A 26665-nucleotide genomic window follows, 5' to 3' on the forward strand; every position below is an offset into this window, starting at 1 on the left:
GTTAAGATATTTATTAAGGTAACAAACTTGAGTTTTTATATAATACGGTATTTCTTTTAAATTAATGGAATATTGGCGAAAGCCTTTTAGCGATAAAAAAAAATTGAGATGGTTAATTTAGTTTGATGTTTATTTAAATAAATGGTAAATTTACTTTGATGTTTATTTAAATAGAATGTAGATGGAGTTTTTAAATAAAGAAAAGTTTTAAACTAATGAATACATTAATCAAAGAATTAATATATTTTATTATTAGACTTTATCATAAAATGAGAATACTAAAATTCCACTTTAGTAAACTATTGAAAATCATGATATATTAGGCGAAATATTTTATGGTCAAATTAAACCTTAGAAAATAATTAAACTCTACTAGTTGTGTTTGTATATATGTTTATGGTCTCCTTGATCTGGGTTACTATCGGGTTTAGGGGTTGTACGTAGAAGCTTGAAGAGTGTCTAATTTATGAGATGGTGGTTAAGTACAATACTTTTATGTTAATGCTCAATCTCAATTATTCTTTCCCAACCAATGTTCTAAGCTCATGTATTTTGTACCCTTTGAGAGTGAGTTATGTGACAATTTGAGGACCAGTCTTGGATTTGTTATATTATGGTTAAAGGACCCGTGTGTACTTATGAGAATTATGGTTTGAGGACCAGTGTATTCCAATTACCTTCTTTATGGAACCATACTTGATTATTACTGTGATTTCATTTACAAGACTTTTTATGGTTTATGAGCTTAGGATAGATTATCTAGGTGTATGGATGAGAGTGGCTTGCAATAGGGGGTCAAGGCCCAAGTTGGCTATCAAGATAACCCATTATAAGTAACTTAATAAGTGATAACTAAATTTCATTGAGAGGTTAAAATGAATTAATAAGATGTGTGATTCCTCACTCATGTCTTGAGTGCTAGTACAGAGTAGGATGAAGCTTGAGATGATGCTTGATCGAGGTCTTGCATTTGCATAGTTTGTGTTCTTGCTTGTGCAGAAGAATTTTTGACGCTACAAAGAGTTACTAGGGAGACAGGGTCCAGAGAGGCTGCCAAATAACCTTATAGTTGGCTCGTGTGATAACACTTCCCTATATACATCCTAGATTTCTTACATGTATTGCCTTTATATTAGCATGTACTACCTATACAATTGAGTATTGACCTTGAGATTAGATAGCTTGTCAAGACTCCATCCTTGATTCCTGTGATTGGTTTTGTTTTCATGTTCGTATGGAGTATTGTTATCTCCTCAACACTAATAGAGTGAGCCTTCATTAGATTCCACAAGGTCGAGTGGTGGTGTGACCTTTATCATTGAGATATGTTCCAACTTCTTGTTCTGGCACTGGATGATCCTTATACTAGTTACATTATCGTGATTCATCTTTGGATACATGATCTCTCTTCTCATCTTATTCTTGTGTATTGATTAGTGTATTGGTTCTAATACCTTAAAAAGATGTATATGTATCTTGATTTGTATATCATACTCTACGACAGTGCAATGAATGTAGAGTTCGTTGTGTATTTGGATATTTGGATATTGTGTCAATTGGATTTGGAATTTTCACGTTATGATGTTTTTGGTCATTCATCTATAATATGTGAGTTGTGTTTTGTAAGTTTACTTCATGGATTTATATATATATACATAATTCTACATTACGGAACAATTGAGATTTGTAATCTATGTTTTGAGTTATATCGTATGCATGTGTTATCTTATTATTACTTGCTTTCACATTATTGTTTGTAAACTGTTAAGAAAATGTTTTCAGTAATCTTAGTTGCATTATTTAGGTTAATCACTCTTGGGTTCCTTGGCAGGGCATTACAGTCATGCAAAATGCTTCATGCCTGATATATCTTGGGACTTTACATGAAAACCATAGAAATTTAACATAACTGATTAATATTTTGTGAAATGGGACCTACAACTTTTTCACTACGTGATTTCATTATCATCATCGTGATAACCCTCTAATTTGTTGCTTCATGAAGGTTGTACAAACCTTACAATAAAAGAACAAAAAACTTCATGCAAAATGTTATACAGTTTTTAATCAACTCATATTGCCTCGCATCTTCCAATCGTTAAGAAATAATTCTCATAAGGGGATCTGTATGATGATTCAAACAAGGAAAACTGGAAAATATCACCCCTTCGTAATAGTTTTTTATGTCTCCATTTGCAATTCATTTCAACCTCAACTTGAGCAGTCCATGGTGAACTGTTGGTGAGGTACTCTGCAGTCAGTGAATTCAGTCAGGATCCAGCTAGTAATTACCATTCAAAGTTCAAATATCACATCACATCTGCCGGATTGTGTGCTTTAGCAGTTATCAGACTTGAGCGTAGGTTTAGACTCACTTGTGAACTGGCAAAAGACATTGCATAAGGATATTATTCCTCGTACTTTAAAAGGACTATGCATTCTTTTACAGGACCCCTACAAATTGACCATCAATAATCCCAGTTACAATATTTTAGATTTTGCCTTCTTATATAAACTCTATTTTATTTGAAGCAGTTTTCCCTGACACTTCCTTTACTCATTCTCATGGGCTTGAAACCTAGCGTTCATAATATTTTATCTTCCCGAACCAAACTTAGAGGCTATATGTTGAATCATGATTCACAATTATAGATTACCTTTGAGCAACACTTAGAGAGCAACCCCGTTAACATCTTTAAAATTTAGCAAACCATCAATATACCAATCAGGGCCCTCAATGCAAAGGTAAATATGAAATGGAAATCAGAACCATATTTAAAACAAAAAGTTACAGTCTGGTTCATTGCAGGAAAACTTGTATTGTGCACTACATAGAGAAGACAATATGACTGATACTTTTAGTACTTGATGTTTAATAATCAGAGAAAGTTGTTCCTCTGTAGAAGAAAAGCTAAACATCATATTTCTCCAATGTCGCTTAGTTCTAGCTCCAGATTCAATTTAAATTAAACCCACCACCACACAAAATTCCATCTGAGAGGTAAGAATGCACATGGAGCAGCCATTGCATTTTATTCTCTTTTAGGAAGCTGATACAAAGAGATCAGTCTGGATCATTGCCTCAAATAACCAAGTACTCAGTACAGAATGAGAAAACAATGTGGAAGAATGGGAAACTATAACAGCCATCTTCTCTAAATGTAGCGCTTGTTGGTATAAGATACAGATTACATGAAAAATATTAAAAGACTCTATCTGCACTGCAATTTCTGCAAAGCTGGTATGGTTAGCTATATAAAATTATCAGTACTGAATAGGTCCATCCAAGCTCCCTACAGCAAACTACAAAATAAAATACCAGTAAATATTCATCCGTGATCATGAAATCCAGCTTAATGTGCTAAACTCAGAAATATGAGGACAATCTACAAGAATTATCGTGGGCAAGTTACCTGTCGAACAATAGGATTAGTTGATGTTTCAAACTCGTGTGTCATACCTTGCCAGACTATCTGGCCTTCATGAAGGAAGAGCAACCTACCAAAACAATATAACTTATGTCAAAAAGTATCAATTAGGCAAACATTTAGGTAACCCTCATATTGGAGTTGCTTGACAAGTTGATCATTCATGTCAATGCAAACTTCAATAGATGTGTGGCTATACTACTAATATATATCCAAAACATTAACTTACCTATCTACTGCCCGCCTTATTGTGCTATGTTGATGGGTTACAACAATATATGAAGCAATCTTCCCAGGTTTCCCCACTGCATCACATCCTTTAATGTGGACAGAGCGGATAAGATCCTCAACAACAGTGGAGGCAATCGGATCAAGACCAGCAGTCGGTTCATCAAACATGACAACCTGCACTAATCCATATATTTAATGTTGTATTTACTGACTTTATTATGTTCTTAGATAATTGACACAATAATTATACAACACAATATTGCACATGCTCTTCATGAAAAGCAAGAAAAAGATTTAATAGAGTTGTAATTTCACAAAAGAAAGCAAAACAACCAAAGCAACACAAGCGAAGGAGCTTCCTAAAGTCAATCAATCAATCTACAACAATCTCCTAATCAAACAAGTTCAAGTCAATCCAACTCCAATTGCAACTCAACAAGTGTTAGTTGAAGCTCCTCAAATTAAAACAAATTCGGCACAAGTCAATAGAGTAATGGAATGCCAACAGAATGATGCAACTTGGTTGGTCAAAAGCCCATCCCATTGGTTTTCAATGTTTACCTTGGTATGCCTAAAATACAGACAAGTTTTGCTCTAAGTTTTAAAACAATGATCCCAATAAAACAGCTGACAGCCAGATTTAAGATTTTTATAGGAGCACTAAACAATGGGCAAATTGAATATAGAGATGTAGCATGTTGACTATATATCCATCTTTGGAGGAAGAAGCTGTGAATTGGTTTAAATATTTACCCAGCTCTACCATAGATTCATGGGAAGCATTGAAGAAAGCATTTGTAGACAACTTTGGTATTCTGGTTTCCCCATCCGAATTGTTTTCACAGTTGTACAAATCAGAAGGCAGGAAGGTGAACTAGTAAATTCTTTTAAAATTGGTTCCATAAAGCATATACAAGGCTGCAAGTGCCTTCTACAGTCGACAATGCAAGAGCAAGAGAGATTTATCATAAACGCCTTGGACCGTGTCACTTCCATGTTTGTGAGAGAGTCCTGTCATCCTCTGGCTGATCTGAATGAGGCATATGCTAAGGCTATTGAAGTGCCAGAATATGTCAGGATCATCATTACACACAAGATCAGTTGGATATCAAGTTCCATCAAGTCAATTGTATGGGTTTAACAGAAACCAACCTGTAGCTCAAGAAGTTCCAGATGTAAATCAAGTTCCTCAATTAACCTATCAAGCTCCATTGAATCATTGGTACTACAACCCGGAGTTCCCATTCTTCAAGCACCTAAATCACAACCTATTTATTCAAGATGCTTCTACAAGAACTCATGAGGAAAAGGATGAGCTAAGAATATTGTTGAACAAATGAAGAAGTTGTCAACTGAAGTCATCTACTTGAGAAATCAAAACAATCAGTTACAGGGCATATTAAAGACTCATCAAGATCCATAGAACAGACATCGGGCAAACTATCAAAATACAATAAAGGCTCAGAATTTGCATGCTCGAGGTGATGCTGAGCTCATGGTATGTCAAGTTCGAAATCAATATCAAACAAGGAATGAGAGGCTTAAGCATTACAAGAACTTGGTTTGGGATTCTGTTGATGGATTTGATGCCTTCAACATTTCCATGGTTCCAAGAGAATTTAATGTTAAAGCTGATTCTCTTGCTGTTTCAGCAATGCTCTTAATTCCTCATGAGAGTTTTGAACAAGACCGATATTTAATCCAATTAGTTTTCCACCCAAGTGTTCCAAAGAACTGTGAGCACTGGTAAATTTTCAATGATCACCAAATTATTAATTTCTTGGAGACAAAAGAGAACTTTGATGAGCTATATTTTGAAGGAAGTAGTTCATCTCCTCGAGAGAATGTCTCTGTCAAGGATCCTATCATGTGTGAAGAATTCATTCAGCTTAAAGGAAACAAAATTCCTCATGATTTAGTTTCTTTGGAAAGATTGTTTGATAAGCATGATTGTTATGTCAAGCATCAACAAGAAGCTGGGTCTAGTTCAGCAATGGAATTTGAGAAGTTCAATCTTGGGTCGGATGCTGATACAAAATTTGTAAACATTGGTAAATGTTGCACACCTAAAGAAAGGGATCATTTCATTGATCTATTACATAAATATATGGATGTACTAGCATATTCATATGACGATCTCAAGTCTTTTCATCCTAAAGTGTTGCAACATGAAATTCCCTAAAGGCGAGTGCTGTTCCATTCAGGCAAAAGAAAAGGCAGTACAATCCTAAGATTTCTGGTACAATCTTTATCAGAAATTCAAAAGATGTTGGATGCAAAAATAATCTTTCCAATTCAACATTCTACATGGGTGGCAAATATTGTTCCTATGAGGAAAAAGAATAGTGAGATCCGCATTTGTGTGGACTTCCGAAATTTAAATCAAGCATCTTTGGAGGATAATTATCATTTGCCAATTATGGATCATGTTTTATAGACGATTACTGGTTCACAAATGTTATCCATGCTTGATGGGTTTTCAGGCTATAATCAGATTGAGGTCAAAGATGAGGATCAATACAAAACAATGTTTATCCTTGGATTACATTTCCATACAACAAGATGCCTTTTGGATTGATAAACGAAGGTGCTACTTTGCAATGGGCAACAAATTTTTCTTTTTGTGATATTAAGGATAAGATCATTGTAGTCTATCTAGATGATCTCAATGTGCTTTCTAAACAAAGACAAGGTCATGTTCATCGTCTACGTCAAGTGTTAGAAAGCTGCCAAAGACATGGGATTTCTCTTAATCCTAAGAAGTCCATGTTTGGAGTTACAGAAGGAAAGCTTCTTGGACATATTGTGTCTAAAGAAGGAATCAAGATTGATCCTGAGAGGGTTAGATCTATTCAAAGTCTCTCCCTGCCAACCAACAAGACTATTGTTCATTCTTTCTTCAGAAAGGTGAATTTTCAAAGAAGATTCATTCCAAACTTTGTAGAGAAGACTCGTCATATTTCAAATATGATGATAGGAGGATCAGTTTTTCATTGGAGTGTTGAAGGAAAGGTTATCTTCAAAGAAATCAAGGAAACAATAGAACATGCACCAGTGTTAGCTTGTCCTAATTTCTCAAAGGATTTTATCATGTATAGTTATGCTTCCGAGCATACTTCAGCTCTTCTCATGAAGAAGAATGCTGAGGATATAGAATCTCCTATCGCATTCATGAGTTGTCCACTCAAATCACATGAGCTCTAATATTTATTGATGGAAAAGAATGCCTTTGCGGTTGTTAAAGCAGTCAAATCTTTCAAGTTTTATATATCGAATTCAAATGTGGTGGTTTTTGTCCTAGATACTACTGTCAAGTCTATTTTGACACAACAAGAATTTGGAACTAAAAGAGGCAATTGGATTGCTAAAATTCAAGAGTATGATATTGAGATCAAGCCTACAAAGTTGGTTCGTGGTAAAGGCTTATGTCAACTAATGGCCAAAAATGAACCAGAACTAGAAGAATTACTTGAAGAATTACCTCAAGTTTTGTTCGTCAGTATAATTGATGAATGGTATTTTGATATAGCATACTATCTCACATATGGTGAATGTCCTTCACATTTTACTTACAAACAAAGGAGAAGCTTAAAGCTTAGGGCTGCACATTTTGTTCTTTGGGATAGTGATCTATACAAGCCTACAGTTGATGGTAATTTCCTTCATTGTGTTGATAAAGCACAACAGATCAGACTATTAGAATCCTTTCATGATTCAGTTTGTGGAGGTCATTTTTCAGCGCCAATAACTGCTCATAAGATTTTGCGAGCCAAACATTACTAGCCAACTCTCTTCCAAGACATGTATGATTGGGTACGTTAATGTGAACGTTGCCAGCATTTTGTTGGGAAACAAAAGTTAGCAACACTTCCATTAAAGCCGGTGGTAATTGAAGAACCCTTTCAGCAATGCGGTTTAAATTTCATTGGTACTATTAATCCAACATCTAGTGCAAGGCACACTTATGTTTTGACTGCTACTGATTACTTCACTAAGTGGGTAGAGGCAATTCTTGTGAAGAATGCAACATCATCTCGTTTTTGAAGAAGAATATTATTTCTCGTTTTGGAATTCCCAATAAGATTGTCTTAGACAATGCTTCAATATTTTCATCATCTGAGATTATACAATTTTTCTTTGAATGTGGTATTATTGTATCTCATGCATCTGATTACTATTCACAAGGAAATGGACAAGGTGAGTCTAGTAATAAGAACTTGGTTGCAATCATTCGCCAACTTGTGGATGATAATAAAAAAAATGGCACAAGGTATTGTTTGATGAATTGTGGACTGATAGGATTACACCAAAAAGAGCTATTGGCATGTCACCATTTCAGCTTCTTTATGATTTAAATGTAGAAATTCCCATAATTGTAGAGCTTCCTACTCTCATGTTATCAAAAGCAATAGAAGATAGAACTTTTGAAAGTTCTTTGGATAAAAGAATCATGTTTTTTCAGCAGCTTGAAGAACAAAAAACAAACGTGGTGGATAAGTGTATTGCACATCAACAACAAGTAAAGACAGTGATAAAAAGGCCAAGCATAGAGAATTTCAGTTTGGAGTCTAGGTTCTACTTTGGGATAAAAGGCGAGAACCAAAAGGCATGCATGGCAAGTTTGACTCTCTTTGGCGCGGTCCTTTCACTATTCACTAGTGGCAAGAGAAAACATATTCTTGTTGGCCCACCGTAATGGAACTCCATTTGCAATTCCATACAGTGGGCAACATTTGAAGCATCATTTCGAATAAGCTCCAGCTAAATACCCTTGTACATAATGACCATGTCTTTTTAGTTTAGGATTTTTTCTTTTGTTTTTAGTCGCCCGACTCTATAGCCCAATTGAGTAGATAAAGGTGCTTAGAGGTTTGGAATCTACATCCCTCATTGTTTCTATGAACAAATGAGGTATGTTCTCCAATTAGAGCTAACTATTGTCCTCAATTTTGACATCACAAAATTGAGGCAACCCTACACAATTGTCTCATGAATTCATAGGTTCATCCTCTTCGTTTCAATGCATTGATGAGGCATTGTGAAAACAACTCATTATCCCCAAATTATTCTTCGTGAAGTCTTCTCTATGTGTTCTTTTGAAGGTTTTCCATCAAGATTATCTATTACATCCCAAATTTTTGATCTTTTAAAATAATATTATAGCCGTTGTAATGGTTAGGTTAAAACTCTCGGATATCATGATCTTGTGAAATCGAAGTTATGATTAACCAAATTGATTCATGTGTAAATGACTTGTTAGTTGATTATTGTTATTTCAATTAAAACTGAATGCTTATATTTTAAGATAAATGTTAGTGGTGGTTAGTCGTTGTGATAGTTATCAGTTATTGTGTTTCTTGATATTTCAATTTAAGTGGAGGAACATGTTATTATTGTGGAAATATGCATTTTTTGTTGCAGGAACAAACGAAGGAGGGAAATAATTACTAAACGGGACTCAAGGAATGGGCACCAATTTAATCCATCGTCAGACCATCAGGTATGGGTTCTAACTACCTTGGTGAAGGATTTAACAGATAGGCAACAAAGTACACCTTGGACAATCATGACCTACTTGGTCAGTTCTTATAACAAGAGAAAACATTAAACATTTAATATGATGAGAAGAACTATTACCTCTCTTTTCTTTTGAGACTATGCAAGTGGTCAACATTGTAACTTTACATATCTATCTATATGCAGTAACCCTGTCTGGTTATAGCTTAAACAAACATCAATTTATTTCATTAATCAACAATCTAGCATTTTGTCAAACACTTGGCAATCGTTCCCTAGTATGGCTGAAATAGTCATCTTAGTTTTTGTTTAGAATATAACTAGGAACTTTTAAGAATCTTCAAATCTTCTAATGGGTTAAATTCATATAACCAGATGTAACGCCACTTCCCTACTTATTTAATTTTAAACTTCACATTCATAGCGACATTAGAAAGATGATAAACAGTTGAATGAACAAGTCCTTTTCAATTATTGTCTTAACATAGATTGCAATTACTAAACACCATACAACTATGTGTGAACCTGGAAATGATTGCCACCATTAGCCTCGAGCTTCTCCACCAATTTGCAGGTCTGAAATGCATTGCTACAGAAGTCCCAGAATGATGCCAAACAGCGAATGTGCTGCCTTCGACAGCAGTCATGTAAACACTCAGAATTCTGAAGAATCTAACATCCAAAGGTGGAGGAACTATGCATTCATTGGGTATAAAATTTGCAGACCACTGATAATGCCGACCAGTATATTGGATGCCAAAATCTTATCCTAGCAGCATCTACAAACTAGTTCAAATGCCCAGAAATAATGTGGATAAATACCAACAGCAGTATCATAAACTCCTCTCCATTCTCCTCCCAAAATGTCAATGCCAAGGCAAGGGTATGCTGTAACAGTAATTCCTTGCTGCCAAACTCTGTGACCATAGACTCCCAAATATGCAGATACAAACAGGCTCCACACTAATATATAAACACCCAGTCATGCAAACAAAGCCAACTCTCGAAGACCAAAGATTCAAGTATTTAAAACTCAGAATGGAGAATCCTTAATTGCGAATTAAATTGCTATTAACTCACAGCACCAATAATGTCCTCCTAGCAACAACAAATACAGAAGGGAGGCCAATCAAATTCTAAACTCAGCTTAGTCTACTATACCTCAACAGTAGACTGGAGAATAATCATCTCCAACAATTAATCTCCTCCTTAGCCACAGTAAAACAGTAGGAGAAATTAGCAAATAGCTTTACCTCAGCAACTATTTGCAAAACAATCACAGAATTAAATCTCAGTTTTGAGTCTACAATACTTAAGCTGTAGATCCAATGAAACAACCCAGAATTCAGACCCTTATACTTCAACAAGGGCATGAAAATCATAACTCAGAAAAAGCCACAAAGCAACAAAAGTAAATAAATATCCAAGCATGCTTTTCCCAATGAAATGAGCTTGTATTTATAACCTCCAGATTCCCTTTTGTTGCCAACATGTAACTTCACTCAAGAAGCTTCACCACACAACATTAATTAGAAGCTTCCATTAGATTCTCTCACTTGACTTGGCTTAACTAATTAATAAATGGCACTTTCCAATGATAACTCAACTCTCAAATTAAATGAAATTATAAAGTTAAATTATAACTTTATAATAAGCCATTTAATAATTAATAATAATTTGGCCACTAAAAATATAGAACTCCCAAAATACTCATCATTTAACTATGTCGTCTGAAATAGGAGTCTTACCTATTATTTCTCCATGTGACCAAATGCACTTTCCAAAAATAGAAAGGGTCCATCCCGATCAACACCAACTTACCACAAATAGTAAGTAACAAAACTAAGCCCAAACAAAGTCTGATCTAAGCCAAACGAAGACCAACTTGTAGCTTATTGAGATGTGGAGAAGATAGGACCCTCCCAAGCCAAGCCACTACCACAGAAGACCCTCTATCCACAATAATTAGCTTGTAAGGATCACAATAATAGGCTAATCCCTGAAACTCTAATGCCGACAAAATTGGAGACATTACACTATATATATATATATATATATATATATATATATATAAAATGCCACCATGATATTTTGATAATATCTATGAATTGCACTTACATGTATATATATACATATATGCATGCGTACCTAGAGAGAATATAATAATAAAAAGGAATTATATGTACTCTCAAAATTACACACACATATAGATATATGTATATGTATGTACAATTATAGGTACAGTTCAATAGCATGATGACATAACATTTATATATACGTATATATATACATATATTTGTTTTAAACCATGAGAAAGTATAATCTTTATGTTTTATTATGACTCCATATTGATGAGCATTTGCCACCTTATCAACATCAATCTTTTAAATTTGAAATTATGAAGTTCTTGTAACTGATATCGAGCTCTTTCTTGTAACCAGAAGCACGGGAGGCTTTATCTTCTTTCTTTGTGGCTGAAGGATCATTCACTCATTCACTTTCTTCTTGTCATGCGATTACTCTGAACCAAAATATCTTTCTCTTCTTTCTGTCCATATACTAGAACACATTACCATACTTGATCTACAGTGTTGGGCCACACTGGTGAATGTATTATCGCGTGGAGTTGTTGCCTCAGGATCATGTCAACAAATTGAATTGTTTTCTTAGGTAACGAAACCATTTTTGCAAGTCTCTTCTTATTTCATGCTATATCTTTTTCAATGCAAACTTTTTTATAAATCAGTGTCGAATGAAGGAATATCATGATCACAAGCTTGGCTACGTATCTGAGGCGTAACCAAGGCTCAAAAGTAGTAAGAATTTTTGATAAGCACCAGCCATGCTCATCCTTTATTTGGGACTAGTTTCTTGCATATCGGTGCATACCCGTAGAGACTGATCCGATATAGTTCTCTTAAGACTAAATGCTCAATGATTGTTTAATGCATAATATTGTACATTTGTATAAGGATTGTCCCATCATTTGGCATAAAGTATTTATATGACTTATACACTGGTATTTTCTATATACCAGCTGTGATAAGAATCAAAATGGTATAAACAAAATCTGATTGATAAGGATCTCATAATTACTAGCAATCTGCTAGGATGCACCCAAGACTAGCAGAGTCAACTGTAAATGGGTGAAAAGGAAAGATATTCCTGCAAAGAAAAATAAACTATTAATCACTGTCTAAAGTGCATTAACCTTTAAAAAAAAGGAGAATTGTTTAGTCCAAGTCAGCTCATGAATGTCCAAAGTTTATTCAATTGTCAAGTCGAGGGGTGGTGATCGAGTTGTTCATTTGCCCATCTAAATCCCTGGCCAAGGTAGATTAGAGGCATGCTTGCTACAATTGATCACTAGAGGTTAGGAGTGCTAGCTAACAAAGGGAAGGTTGATGGAGGAATCCCTCAACCTTGTCTGCTACTTAGCTTGACACTTTAACACCAAAATGCTCAAATGGCAAGACTATGGTGCCCCAAGCCTAACCCGAGGTAGGAAGGGTCTTTCTCGTAAGAGATTGTGTGGGGAATATGTAAAGGTCCATGGTTGGGAGTTTAAGCCTATGTCAATGCTTCTCCTCTTCACTAAATGCCAAGGCTTGCACAACACATCAACAGTTATTTCAGTACATGTATGAAATTTAAATCTTTTACGTGTACATACTTTTATGTTATTTTGAAATGTATAATTGTAAATATAGTTAAATCGATTAGTTTCTTTCAAAGTGTAATCAATGAAGTTAGTTATGGAATTTAAATTAGTTGTCTTTCATATGAAATGGATTTAGTCGTTGCTTAAATTCTCATCTTATATCTATTATAATAAATTCAATTAATAGTTTCATTTATGTATGATGTAATGTTTTTTCAATTACTTTATGGCATTCTGTTATGATAGTCGGATATAATCTTAGAATATGTTCTCTACTTTCAACTTCGTTAAAATAGTATGTTATAGTATCTCCAATTGTTTGTTGGTAAGAGTTTTTCTTCTCATGCTACAAATACTCGATTTTTGGTAAACTTTCACGTCCTTTCTTTGTTTCGCTTTGTGTTGTAAATAGTTTGTAGTCTTGTTTTTGCCTTAGGTGAATAGCCCTTGGAATTCCACTAGATTCGAGCTAACTTAGGTTCAAATTGGAGTAGTCTAGCTCAAGTTATAAGAAAAAAGTGGGGTTTTTCAAGTCAACTGCATATTTTTATTAAAATCCTCATAAAGGTGGGTTTTTTTATTGGTAATTGCATGATATAAAGTTATATTTGATATTTAAAGTGGATTTTGTGGTCCATTTTAAAAGTTCACCTCATTCTGAGTTGATTTGATGATAGTTTTTTATGTTTTATGAAAATAGCGTATTTCTTGGCTATTTTTCATGTTACTTTTATTAAAAACTATAGTTAGATATTAAATATAATTATATGAGACAACTTAAGTGTGTAAAGTGGGATTTTTATGTCATATTGCATAAATCCACATGCAAAATACTTCATAAAAATCCACTCCCAATAAATTTTAAGTCCCGGCATCATTTAAAGTGTCCTTTTTAAATATGATTACATATGTTATTGTATTTAAAGTTCATTTTTAATAATCAAATGCATATGTATTTTTAATCACCATTTAAGTGGTGATGGAACTCTAAAATTTTGTAATTTAAGGCTTTCATTTATAGATGATTGAACCAAAAACTAAGTAAATAATGGATTCCTTGAATTGAAAGTGGATAAAGTTTGAATGATCATATGAAAGATGAAGATACAGAAAGCTTTGTATAAAGGTTTCATTTGCCTTTAATACAGCCTTAATATTAGAGGAGTTATGCATGGGTTGTGGTATCTATGTTAAGAAATGCCCATTTAAGGTTACCTGGATCGTGAACCTCCCTAGAGCTCTATATACAGATATAACATATTAATATGGACCAAGAACTTTCAGGCTTCATAGGTTGCATGTACCATGACCGGGACAAGTGTTGAGACAAATGATATTGTTTAGTCTACTGCATTCAAGGTCATTGCTGGAAAACTGAAGCTCAATCTTGACAGATTTAATAATCCTCTTGATTGAAATGATATTCTTGCATATATCCAATGATCAAAGCTACAATGCTATTTCACTCGTATTTTAGGCAATAATTTGAAGGTAAGATACAGATTCAATGAAGGAAGAGTTCAATGATTTGTAGAAATTTCTGAGTACAAGGTGGAACTGTTTCGAGTGAATAATGTCAAGGATACACTTTAGATGCTCATCATCTTTGTGTTGAATCAACCAATGTTCTTTTGATCTCAGGTTGTCATGCTCTTTTGATAGTGTCACCCATACTTGTGATTTTAGCAAATACCATTATCACTATCTACATCCTAATACTGCAAATATATTCCACTGACATGCAAAGGGTTGGATCAGCAAAACTTTTTTTAAGAGAATGATATTAAGACACCAAGGCATATTCTTAGATCAGAATAACAGATGGAAAAAACTATTTGAAGCATGTGTTTTTCAAGAAACTAAGAGCATATGGTCCAGGAGTACAAGCAAGTCAAATCTTTACCCAGGTGGAGCCAAGAGGAATCTAAATCATTGATCCTCAACCATGTATCTAAATCTTTGGTGATTATTGATACATAATTTTCTCTTTGATTTTGCTGCAGGGACACATGCAAAAGAATGGCAGAATAGTCATCGTATCTCCTTGATATTGTGAGGGCTTCAATCGTGGATGAAAAGGGAGACTTGAGGAGCACCCCAATAATACCAAGGAAACCACACTTCACTATTGGATGCTAGGCATGTTCGATCTGAATACACAGAGGAAGTGCCTTGTCCATTGGCAAGTGGTTCATTGCCACATACCCTACGGTATGAATGGACATCTGGAGTATTTCGATCCTCCAAGCTTCATAAAGAATGCTCTCGAAATGATTGCTGAGTACTAAGGCCCGTGCAAATGTTTTGATAATCCTTCTCCTGGAGCAAATGGTGAAATTGATTCTCATGTGCTACGCAAGAGAAGACAGGAAGGTGTCTGAATAGTGGAAGGACTTGAATGATGCCTGGGGCGACACAAGACCTATTCAAGATTACCATCTCTCATGAGCCTAAGGCGCATCTGGCCACACTGTTTCCTTAGATGCCTTACACAATCTGAAGTTGTGAACAAAGGAACTATCATATCCAAATGGATGAGGAGGGGCCTGAATGAATGTCCATCTGCCGCATTGTGAGAAGAGGGCATTGTCCATGTGTGAAGAGTTTCCTTATGATAGTTTTCGAAACAATTTCTGGTCACCAGTAATCCCATAGAGTTATTGTTTGCTCTAAAATACAAATATTAAATAATTCATGCGGTTATAGTCGTTAAGATGTATTGAAAAGGTGTGGTGTTTGGAAAAACAACCGACACCTCTTATGTATAAATAATAAATATACAATGTAAAAACAGCACCAAAGGAGACACAATTCATATTCATATACATTCTTACAAATTTTTATATATTAAGGAGATATGCACTCTTGATATATTATTCTTTTATAGGCGAAGAATGAATTTTTGAACTAAGCCCGTGGATTCTAGATTGTTGAGTGAATATTTTCACATGTGTTATCGAATCAAACTGCAGTGGATGGATCATCCATAAGGAGTGTCTTCATTGTATTTTCGAATCTGGCATAACTAGTAAGAATGTTCATTTTATTTATATACATAACGCTTTAGAGTTGGAAATGTTATGAAGTTTCATCCTTTATAATTATTTTTTTCATTCTATAAATAATTTATATGATAGATAAGTGGACAGGGTCAACTATAGCATTTTAAAATCGAACATCATAGATATTGAGATATATTTAATTGTTTTCGAATCTATGTCTGGCTTGTCTCCAAACCACAGGAGTTAAAATACATTCTAGACTATTTTAAAATTGCGTCCATATATTTGATCTGTCGCATCTTGATTACTAAATTATTTATAGTCTATGTGTGTAGAATTTTATAAAGTTGTATGTTTTAAACTTATAATATTGACTCTATCGCCCATTTGAATTTCAGCACCAGTCTTTATGTTATTCATAATTCATAATCCATACGCTAGCAATTATTTCATTTCTTTCCTTTGAAGAATTAATATATTCATTTGTTGCAATCATCTATAATAATTATTTTTATTTAAAACATCTTGAGATTCATACATTCATTTGTTATTATCAGTTCATAATTTGCAAGTTAAAAGCTTTCTATAATTCTTGCCATTTTCGAAGCTTTCATTATATTCGTATTCTAACCAATCTTCTATAAAGATCTTGGACTTAAGTGTTTTGTTCAAGACTAGGTGCACCCGCCTTGGTTTTGCAGAGCCAGAAGCACATATATGTTTAAAACACACGTAAACACTCCTCCAAAATGCGTTTGTCATAGGCGGCGATTTTTGCCAAGAAAGCACGTTTTTGGTGATATGTTAATGTCTTTCTAAAATGCATTTTAACTCTATGATTTCCTACTAAGAGACTAAGTGGCGATTTTTGTGAAGTTTACATGTATTTCCAATACATGCATTTGGGCAAAAACAGCCCGTTTTGGGCTTGATCTCCACCAAAATACCTTGCTTTCACTTGCGTTTTGGCATTGAATCTCTTTAAGGAAGAGTTCTAAGGTAGGCATTTCAATTTCCAGCTCATTTTTCATCATTTTAACAAGCTAATCTTTGCCCTAGACATCGTTTTTACATGTCTTTGCATTTGGAGTTGCTAGGTCAAAGTTTGTTCCACATTTTGGGTATTGCATTTCTCTAACCATCTGCACATGTCCAAATTCGAACCATGTTGTGTGGAATTCAAAATCTATTTAAGTCTTGGCTTTGGGCGAATCTTAAATGCTAGATCTGTTGGATTTGTTTAGATTTGCTCAAGTTTTGGATAAAGACTTGTTTTCTTCATTCTTGGTGGAATTGAGGTAAATTTCCTTGGTTATTTTTCTAAAGGCATTTGTATATATTAGTTTTTAATCTTCTTGCAGATCTTTGTCATTTCTATTTTCAGATTTGCATCTCTTTTATGTACATAAAGTTGCTCCTTCTATCTTTCATCTTCTTCAGGTCTCATCTTACTTGCATATGCAGTCCAGTGTAAAATCTTGTTCTTAAAAGAAAAACAAGTTCATTTTTCCCTCACATGAGAATGCAAGATTAAACCCCATCATTATGCATTCTTTGTAATTCCACATGGCTGCCCTATAGTTGATGTTTCTCCCACATGCCTACCAGATAGAGTCTCACATTTTGCACTTATTAAAACATGAGATGCTCAATGTGTTACTCATTTTCCCCCTTCCTTACTTAATTCCAAGCTCGCTAGTCGCATAAGAAATTCACTCCTAAAACCCCGATTTTGACTATTTTACTCATATTTTAGTCATTTTGAGCTTGACCCATTTGTTCATTCTCTATCCTTAGTCATTCCTTTCATTTTCCCCGTCCATATCTTGTCTGAAACTCGTGTTTTTACATCAAAAACTTATCATGTATCCTCACGTGAAGATGTTCTCATATTATGGGATTTTAATGTGGCAATTTTGCAAGCATACCATTTTGCGATGTCGAGAGAACCTACTCCAGCAAAGACAAAAAGAAGATGAAGTACCTATACGATTAGTATCATAATTCCATTACACCGTCACAAGTAACTTCCTACTGTGATGAAGTGCGGGATACTGATATATCTCACATGAACATTGAAGATTTTCGTCAAGAGTTGATGTTGAAGCTACAAAGAATATGACATGGACTAAGGGGAATCATATTCATTTCTTGTCTACTTTTCTCTTGGCAGCACATGAGCTGGAATTCAATCGTGCATGTGCTAAACACTTTGATGCACCTTCTCAAACCATCAAAGATCGAGATGACAATACTATCATTAGTCTCGATCCTAAGACTATTGATTGCATTTTTCATGTTCCTCATACCATAGTTCCGAGAATCACAGCGATTCACGCAATTCGGCGATTTGATTCAAGCCAAACGATTTTTTGTGAATCAATGAATCGACTTAGCGATAAAGGGTTTATGAAATAAGTTACTAAATTTCAAGGGTTTATTTTAATTTGCCGATTCGTGGCCGATTCACAATTCGATTCGGCCTTGCCGATTCCAATTCTTGTTACTTTGCCTCATACTCTAGTTGTTACAAACATCACAAAACAAAAGGCTTCGGAGCGGTGGAGCGAGGATATTGCTTATTGTACCAAGTTCGTCAATGATAACTAGTTAACCACTAAGAGGCCAAACCTTGTTAGATGGCCAAGAAAGGGTGTATGCCAATGTGATTTCAAGGAAGAAATCAGTGATCTCATTACACTGCTTAGTCACTTGGAAGGGCTCAAGGATTCAAACACCTTTGAAACCTGGATGTATAAATACATCTCACTCATAATAAGGTCAAAAAAGAGTGTGTTTTGAGTTGAATTAGTGAGTGATTCAATATGTGAGCAGTTGGTGAATGTGCTGACTACCGGTGTGTTCAACATAAACTCCTACATGGTATATATTGCTACTACCTTGGGTACTTTTTTTGGTTTATCAACAAAAATTGACAAGTCTATAGTTCATGTGTGGGAGTACTATGAGCAATTGCCTTTGAAGCAAAGTCGGATACACTTTCGAAGGGTTGAGGATGCCTTCTTTGGGCATTTCATGTGCTAATTCGATAAAGAACTCCCAAATAAGCAGGTCTCTGATGAAGCATGGAATAAGGTAAATGAGTATGGGTGTTTGTTCTACAGTTGCCGAACTTAACATACCTGCGAGTTGGATGCTTCAAAGGAGAGCCATACACATTGCTAAGGTGCCAAACTAATAAAATCATACTCATGGAATTGGCAAGATAACTCATGGAGGTACAGGCTTATCAATACAATTTGCACCGGCCAGGAGTGGGGATCTCATTACATTACCCATTGAAGATTGGTTGGTACTCATTGGATACTGTGCCTAAATAAAAAAACATGGAGTTTGAACTTCAAAGGATCATGCTGAAAAGATTTGCAGCCTGGAGTTGTTTTGACTGGAGAGGGCTTCATGACAAGATGACAAAGCAATTCCTACACATACATTGTCTAGAAGTTCTCTGGATTGATGTACGAACAGAGTTGGATATTCAGCACATGGACTATACTCAGTTGATTGTGAAGCAGATTGTGGATTTCAACTTGGCATCAATCCCTCCTAGATTTGAAGATGACGATCAAATCCTAGATCCTAAATATTTTCAGCATGATGTGGAGAAGTTACCCATTCTTCCTCCTAAATGGTCGTGTAAGGAAAGTACTTCAATTTGGGATTGATTTCAGTCTATTCTTGCTAACACCAACATTTGGATGAAAAGAAGGGGTCTCAAACACATTAAGATAAAGCTTGGAAAAGAATTTGATCTTACTGGTCCTATCAGTTTGAGATCTGAAATAAAGGGTAAAGGTAAAGATGGGACATCATCGTCTACAGTTGAACCTGCTGTTTAGAGTTTGCCCAAGCTCTCTATCAAAGGAGGTAAGGATTCAAGAGTCCTTGAGGTAAAGGAGATTGAAACTCAATCAATTTAAGTTGACTCAAGTGATGATGAAGCGAGGAAATAAAAGGAGCCTTCACCGCTGGTTTCACCTCCTCTTGAGGTTCTTGCTGTGACTTCTCTTCTAGATTCAGCACCAATATTAGATGAATCTCATGATTCACCACTAAGCATGGCTATGGAAGCATTTTCTATAGAACATCCATCTCTTGAGGATCCTATGACCATTACTCCAGTGTTGCCCATGTCCTTCGCTGCACCTGCATTAGAAACACGAGGAGATTAAGTATGATTATGAGAGTGTCTTTGATACATACTCCTTGTCAATTCCTTCTACCACAATTCGCTCTACAACATTGTTTGATGTGACTTTGGCTCAGTTTGAGCAATTCATGACTGAAGTTACACATAGTAGTCCTACTCCCATGGCCATTCAAACTGAGGCACCTACTTTAGTCACTACTATCATGCAAAGCAATCCAGATTTAACTTTGGTGACTACTGTTTCAACCAATACTTCTTCTTTCAATCTTCCTCCATGGTTGAGTACTGTCACACAGAAGAAAAAGAAAGAAGAAATCCCATTTGAGGAGTCTGACAAACAGGTGACCAAGCCAAGAGTTTCGAAGAATAAGAAAGCCAAGACAGTTTCTCGAGTGGTGGTTGATGAAAATCACAATAAGTATGCATATGAGGCCGTCAACTTCTTAACAGAAAAGAATGATGAACTATGGGATAAGAAGAGCAAACTCAAGGAGGAGAATTCACGTAACCTAGGGATCATTGAGGAACTAAAGAAGTCTTCTTTGGATACTAAATCTGTTCCAGATATTTGTACTAAGAAGATCAAAAGAAAGGCACAAGTTGTAGATGAATGGGCGGCCAGCATTGAATCACAAGGTTATCATCTCATTTGTGATATTTACAAGGTGTTGAGGAAGGGAAAGGAAGTTGTTGCTCCATTAAGTGATATTCAAGGGTCACTTAAATGACAATTATAGTTGCCTAGACGAGGACCTTGGTTTTTGGAAAAGTATGATGGAGCTTGATTTGGATGGTCTTTGTGATTATGAAGTCATCTCATCTATTGAGATGTACCATGATTACAAGCATCTCTTGATTAACAAGGAACAAATCCTGCAACAACTCATGAAGGATGCAAAGGCAGCAGTAGTGAAGATTGGTGAGCAAGAACACATGATCACCGAATGCTGCAAATAGTTGTCATGTGGAGTAATCACTGATAACGGAGAACTCAAGAAAGAGGAAGATATTCATACAGGGTTCACTGAAACAATTCGCTTACAACTTGAAGCAGATGATTTTAATCTCAATATAATGAATACATTTGCAAGTTGTAAGTGTTCACTTGACAAACTACAAAGCAAAAAGGAAATTTCCAGAGGTAGCCAACACATACGAAGGATCATAATGGTTGCTGAGAGTACACCAATGAGCCCGATACCAAAGTTGTGCGGAACTCACTATAGAAATTTGCAAAGATTGTTGAGACTGTGAACATTTGAATTCTTCATATGCTTTAAGTAGAAGAGTAGTAGGAAAGCTACATGTAAAGAGCATCTATGTCAAAAATACAAGATAACATGTACCTCTATAATCAGCTCATGTAGCTAAGTTGCAATCGCATTAGGCATGCAACTTTGAATAAAGTCAAAGTAGTTAGTTAGAGATAAGTCCAGCTGGTTGAGGTTGTTCTACTTTTTCCTCCACCTTTCTCTCTTCGTTTTTCCTATATAAAGGAGAGAGCTCATTGTAAAGAATCATCTTTTTCTTTATAGGAGAAGGCCGGGCTTGTGACTAGAAGGCTTTGTATTTCTTGTTGCAAATAATTTGAAGTGAATAAAGAAGCAAGTTTTTCCCAAACTTTGTGTTGTGATACATGGAGTTAATCTTTGTCTCTTACATTGCATTTATTGATTCATCTTTGTTACTTCTTTCCTTGTGAAGCATTTGAGAATTTAGTGTTGTTTTTCAAAGACTTTGAGCTTTCAAAAACAAGACTGATATGGTTTGATAGTGGCTGCAAGTACGAAGATTTGAAGACTTTGAGCTTTATTTCTTCATATGTTATTTCATATTCTGATAGTTAGCAAGAGACTTTGAGCTCTGTTAGTTGTTCATCCTTTTGTTTCAAGAAGATTGCTTGTAGGAAACTTTGGGTTCTTGCTATCAATCACATAAGTTATAACTGTTGTCTTAAGGTTGTTCTTCCATCAATTCTTAAGCAACCGGCATTACCATAGCAATAGATTTCTTTTGTTAAATTGCAAATAGTTGTTGTTAGTATAAGATCATTCCTAAAAGAGGAATTGATCTCGTGAATCACCCATTTGTTAATTCTAGTGAAGTCTCTATTATAGCCACCCACGGTAAGAAGGGAGCCTCCCCTACTATTAGGAGGAGAGATTTATCTCACTACAAATCATCAAATTGTTGTTCATAATTTCATACCATTCAAGGACATGTATGCTACAGAGGAGGTTGCTAGCATTAAAGGATGGTTTAAAATCTTCTTGAGAGGCATTTGGAGTGGTCTCAACCTTTCCTATCAACCATGCAGTCTTGAGAGGATTGGGAGGGTTCTGTAAGTGTGGTGTCCATTTCTACAGTGCCAGTTTTTAGATTTTCCGAATAAATCAAACTTCTTCATTGTTACATTTTGTGTGTATGTTGGAAATACATTTGTAATGTCAGTTAATGATCTAGGTTGCTCAAGCTTTTGAGAAAATTTGTATATTCAATTTCGAAAATTAAACTAGAAATTTCAGCCTTTGTGAATTTTTGAATATTGTAAAATTTCAGATTTGTTTGTTTGCTGCAAGTATTCCTATTTATCTGCACTATTCTTTGATCTGCAAAACACATAACACAACAAAACAAAAACACAAGACAAAAAAGGGCAGCTTACTACATCTAAGGACACAATGGTCACCTATCTAGCTGAGATGTGATATGTCCTATGTGTCCCACCTCTTACATAGGTCTCCCTTGGTGTTATCAGCATCATCAATTGTGCGTAGGGGATGTATTTTAGGTAGATGATTCCTTCATTCTACCCTTCTATTGCATTCATGAGAGAAGGTGCTCATGGGTTTGGACCCAATCAACATCATCATGAAATACGCCTTCTACTTGTGCCACCTTGCTTGGCACATTGGTGAACTTGTAAGTTTTATTTACATATTGAGCTATTTGTTACATCCCAAAATTTTGACCTAATTTTAAACTTGTTCATAACCATTGGATTTAACAAATTATTCTTTCATGATCATGTGAAATAGGTAGTTATTTTTATATGTTGTATTAACTATTAATGAGATGGTCGTTAACCATTCACTGTTATTAGATGATTAGCAGTTGCTTGATTTAAAATAATAATTATTATGTTTATATGAAATTATTATAGAATTATTATTATGGCGAAAGTGTTTTCATGGGTGATTACAGGAGAAGATGTAGAAGGGGGGAAGCATTGCTAAATGGGATCATTGGAACGGGATGTTTTCTTAGTTCAGTCATCAGGATCGGCAGGTATGACCTTAAACTTCTTTGGAAAGGACGCAATGACTTGATCAGAAGACACATTTATGGGACCCGCATGAGCTATTAAGAAAATAATCTAAACATAAAATAATCAATTCAAAATATAAAACATACCTCAAGGTTTTTAGTTGATCTTTCATTATATTATTATTATTATTATATTTATATACGAACATATAAATATAAAAATAAAATGACACCATTATATTAAAATAACTTAATAAATGATGTCACCCATTGATATACTTACATCAACGTATATGTATATATATATATATATATATATATATATATATATATATATATATATTATAGTAATATTTGAAATTATAATCTTTCCAACCTTTTATTTTTATTTATTCTTCCTCTCTTTCCTTGTCGATTTAAACACTAGGTATTTTGAATTGACATATATAACTTGCGGAAGCCAAGAAGGCACAACCTTTCTTTTAAAATTAAGCCATGTATGAAGTCTAGCATTTTATTAGTTATGCTTGATTGCCTTACGATCAGACTCATTCTTTTGATAGTATTTCCGCATATCACAGCTTTCTTCTTTCTGCATTTCTTATTCCATATTACCATCTCCAACACCCATATTAATACAACCCATGAGCCAAAGTCTCATTCCCTTTTCCAGCCTAAGCCTCCATATGAACAGTATTTCTACTGCATGTACTCGGCTTTTTGGAAGTATTCTGCATTGGTATGGTTGCCACATCAAAAGAAGAGCAAAATCCCAATTTAGATAGTAGGGATTTAGACATATCCAATATATACGTCAGGTCATATTCTGGCATATCAATATTATTATTTTTTGTATGCTTTCCAATACAACCAGTTAGGCATCTAGGATTTTCTTCTTTTCAAACATATTTTTCAAGATACAATATAAGTCTTGCTACTTATTCAACGTCCTTTGTTATCCGCCATTCCCTTAAATCCCATAGTAAATTAGATATCACCCTTAAGTAAGTTTTCTTTCCAAGTACAATAAAATCTGCAAAACTATCCAATGAATAATGCTGATCTCAAGAACAAGTTTTATGTTGTCACAAATTAAGATCAAGATACTAAGAGCAGAATGCTCATGACTTTTCTAGAACACCTGGGATTCATCGGCAATGTAGCCATGGAATGGTGAAGAGGTGTAAAAAGAGCAGAGAGCTCATAAACTTTTTAATGCACCTGGGACTCACTGGCTAGTAGCCATGAAATGGTGAAGAGGTGAAATAAATCTGCAAGAAAACAAGGAGAAATCAGACATGATTAACTTAAAAGAAATATACTTAACAACTCATGCTTATCCCTGTAATGGATCCTATTGTCAAATCGAGCGGTGGTTATCAGGTCGATGAACCCATCGGAAATCTTTGGCCAAGGTAGTTTATAGGCATATGTGCCGTCTAATGATCACTTGATGTCCATAGTGCTAGTTATGTAAGCATGTTCGTTTCATAACTGAATGGACACTCAAAACACTAGGATGCTCAGGTGGCTGGACTGAAGAACATCCCAAGCCCGATTCTAAGGTAGGGAGGGTCATTCTAATGTAATAGAATGTGTGGAGATAAGTATGGTCTGAGGTTGGGAGGTTAAGCCTATGTCAATGCTTCTCCTCTCACCAATGCTGAGGCTTGCACAACCAGATAAAAGATCCTCCGATGATGCTTGTATGTTCATTTTTTTGTTAAGCATTTACTTTATTTGTTAATCAATTGATCATGAATACAGTTATGATAGTTAATCGTTAATCTATTTATTTCAGTTGAACATGACTATAGTTAGGAATAGTTAATCATTGATCTAGTTATTTCAATTGAATATGATTATAGTTATTTTCAATTGATCATGATTACAGTTATGATAGTTAGTCGTTAATCTATTTATTTCAGCTGACCATGAAATTAAAGTTATGAATAGTTAATAGTTGATCTTGAATATGATTTCAATTATTTTCCGTTAATTGTTAAAAGTAGTTATTGTCATGCAAAAAGGATTCAGTGAACTATATAAATGTTGGGAGTTTTTAGTATTAAACGTCTTTGATTTAGATATGAAAAATCCGTTTGTTACACTATTGATGAGAAGAAATGTTACCACGTCATCTTTGTTATGTCTTGTGTTGTGCTTGATCCAAAACTTTGTGTGCACGTTTGCCTGTAATGCAACATGTAAATGTTGTATCTTAATTGTTGAGGGAGATTCTTGTTCTTAAAAAACAATGTTTTCTTGGCTAATGTCTTGAGTGTGTAGCATGGGGCATTATATACAAACTGGGTCTGTATCATACACCTAGCACACAATGGGGTACGGGAAATGACAAAAAAACCCTAACAAAAACAAAACAAAATCCAAAAAGTATAATCGCATTGGCTGAAAACCATTAAAAAAAACCTAAATTTGTGTTACCCAACTATAGTAAGCAAAGAAAGGGAAAAGTAAAATCTATAGAAGGGATTTACGAGCTGGGGGAATAGATTGCAGTCTAACGAAATTGAAAACAATACAATTGGGATAAAATCATAAATGGTAGGCAATTTGATCTGTTTAGACATTAGTGCCAATTTTTCCCTACATGTTTAATTTGTATATTGTGTTTCGAACTTTTGATTGTGTTTCTATGTGCTTTTCCAATGTGTGCATTCTTTTGTTTCAGTTATCCTAGTATTGACTGCATCTGTTTGCATTTTTGCCTTGTATGATTTTCATTTTTCTATTCACGTTTAAGTTTTTCCATGTTATCACTGTGTTTCAAATCTAATGTATTGAGATCAGCATTACAAGACAAGTGCAAGTCCTGAGGCGAGGCATCCTTCCAGACACCAATGGCCTCTTGCCTCGGACTCGGCTGAGTCTTGGGCAAGTTTCCATGGACTTGGAGAGTCTCACTGTCTGACTCTATCATCAGCCAGTTAAAAAGAAAATTATGTATTCAGCTCAAGGGCAAGAGGATTTATACAAATATAACAATAAAGTATAAGTGACTTATACTTTAAGTTATATTTATATAAATATTGTCAAGATGATTGAGATAGGTTTCAGCTTCATAGGAGTTAAAATGCAGATTCTAGATTTTGGGGATTTTGAAAAAGTTTCAGGCTTAGCCAAATTTCAGGATTTAGCATGCCTTCAGCAATGTTATCTCCCACATCCTGTCCTGGCTATTTGACCTTAAATCAAAGCTAGAACATGGATTTTCGAATGATTCTAACTCATTTTCACACAAATCATTTGGTTTTAACTATAGATTCCTAAATCTCGAAAGGCTTAGCTCAACCACTTGCTCACACCCAAGACAAGCAACATCCAGCATGCCTAAATTGCTCAAACTATTTACTATGTAAAAGCCCTC

At 34.9% G+C, this 26665-nt stretch overlaps 1 protein-coding gene across 1 annotated transcript in view; it reads right to left on the reverse strand.

The window, feature by feature from the left end:
• Positions 1-2774: 2774 nt before the first annotated feature.
• Positions 2775-26665, reverse strand: part of LOC149562826 (protein TRIGALACTOSYLDIACYLGLYCEROL 3, chloroplastic-like) — a 122153-nt gene continuing 98262 nt past the window's right edge. Inside the window, exons 8-10 of the mRNA XM_089826275.1 lie at positions 3658-3833; positions 3414-3498; positions 2775-3303 (exon numbers count right to left, since the gene is read on the reverse strand). Coding sequence (XP_089682401.1) covers positions 3265-3303; positions 3414-3498; positions 3658-3833 — 300 coding nt within the window. The 3' untranslated portion in view covers positions 2775-3264. The remainder of the gene's footprint in view (positions 3304-3413; positions 3499-3657; positions 3834-26665) is intronic.

This window comes from Cupressus sempervirens, chromosome 4 (genome assembly GCF_028749045.1).
Source record: "Cupressus sempervirens isolate cs-2001-9-10 chromosome 4, ASM2874904v1, whole genome shotgun sequence".
In the NCBI taxonomy this organism is placed as follows: Eukaryota; Viridiplantae; Streptophyta; class Pinopsida; order Cupressales; family Cupressaceae; genus Cupressus; species Cupressus sempervirens.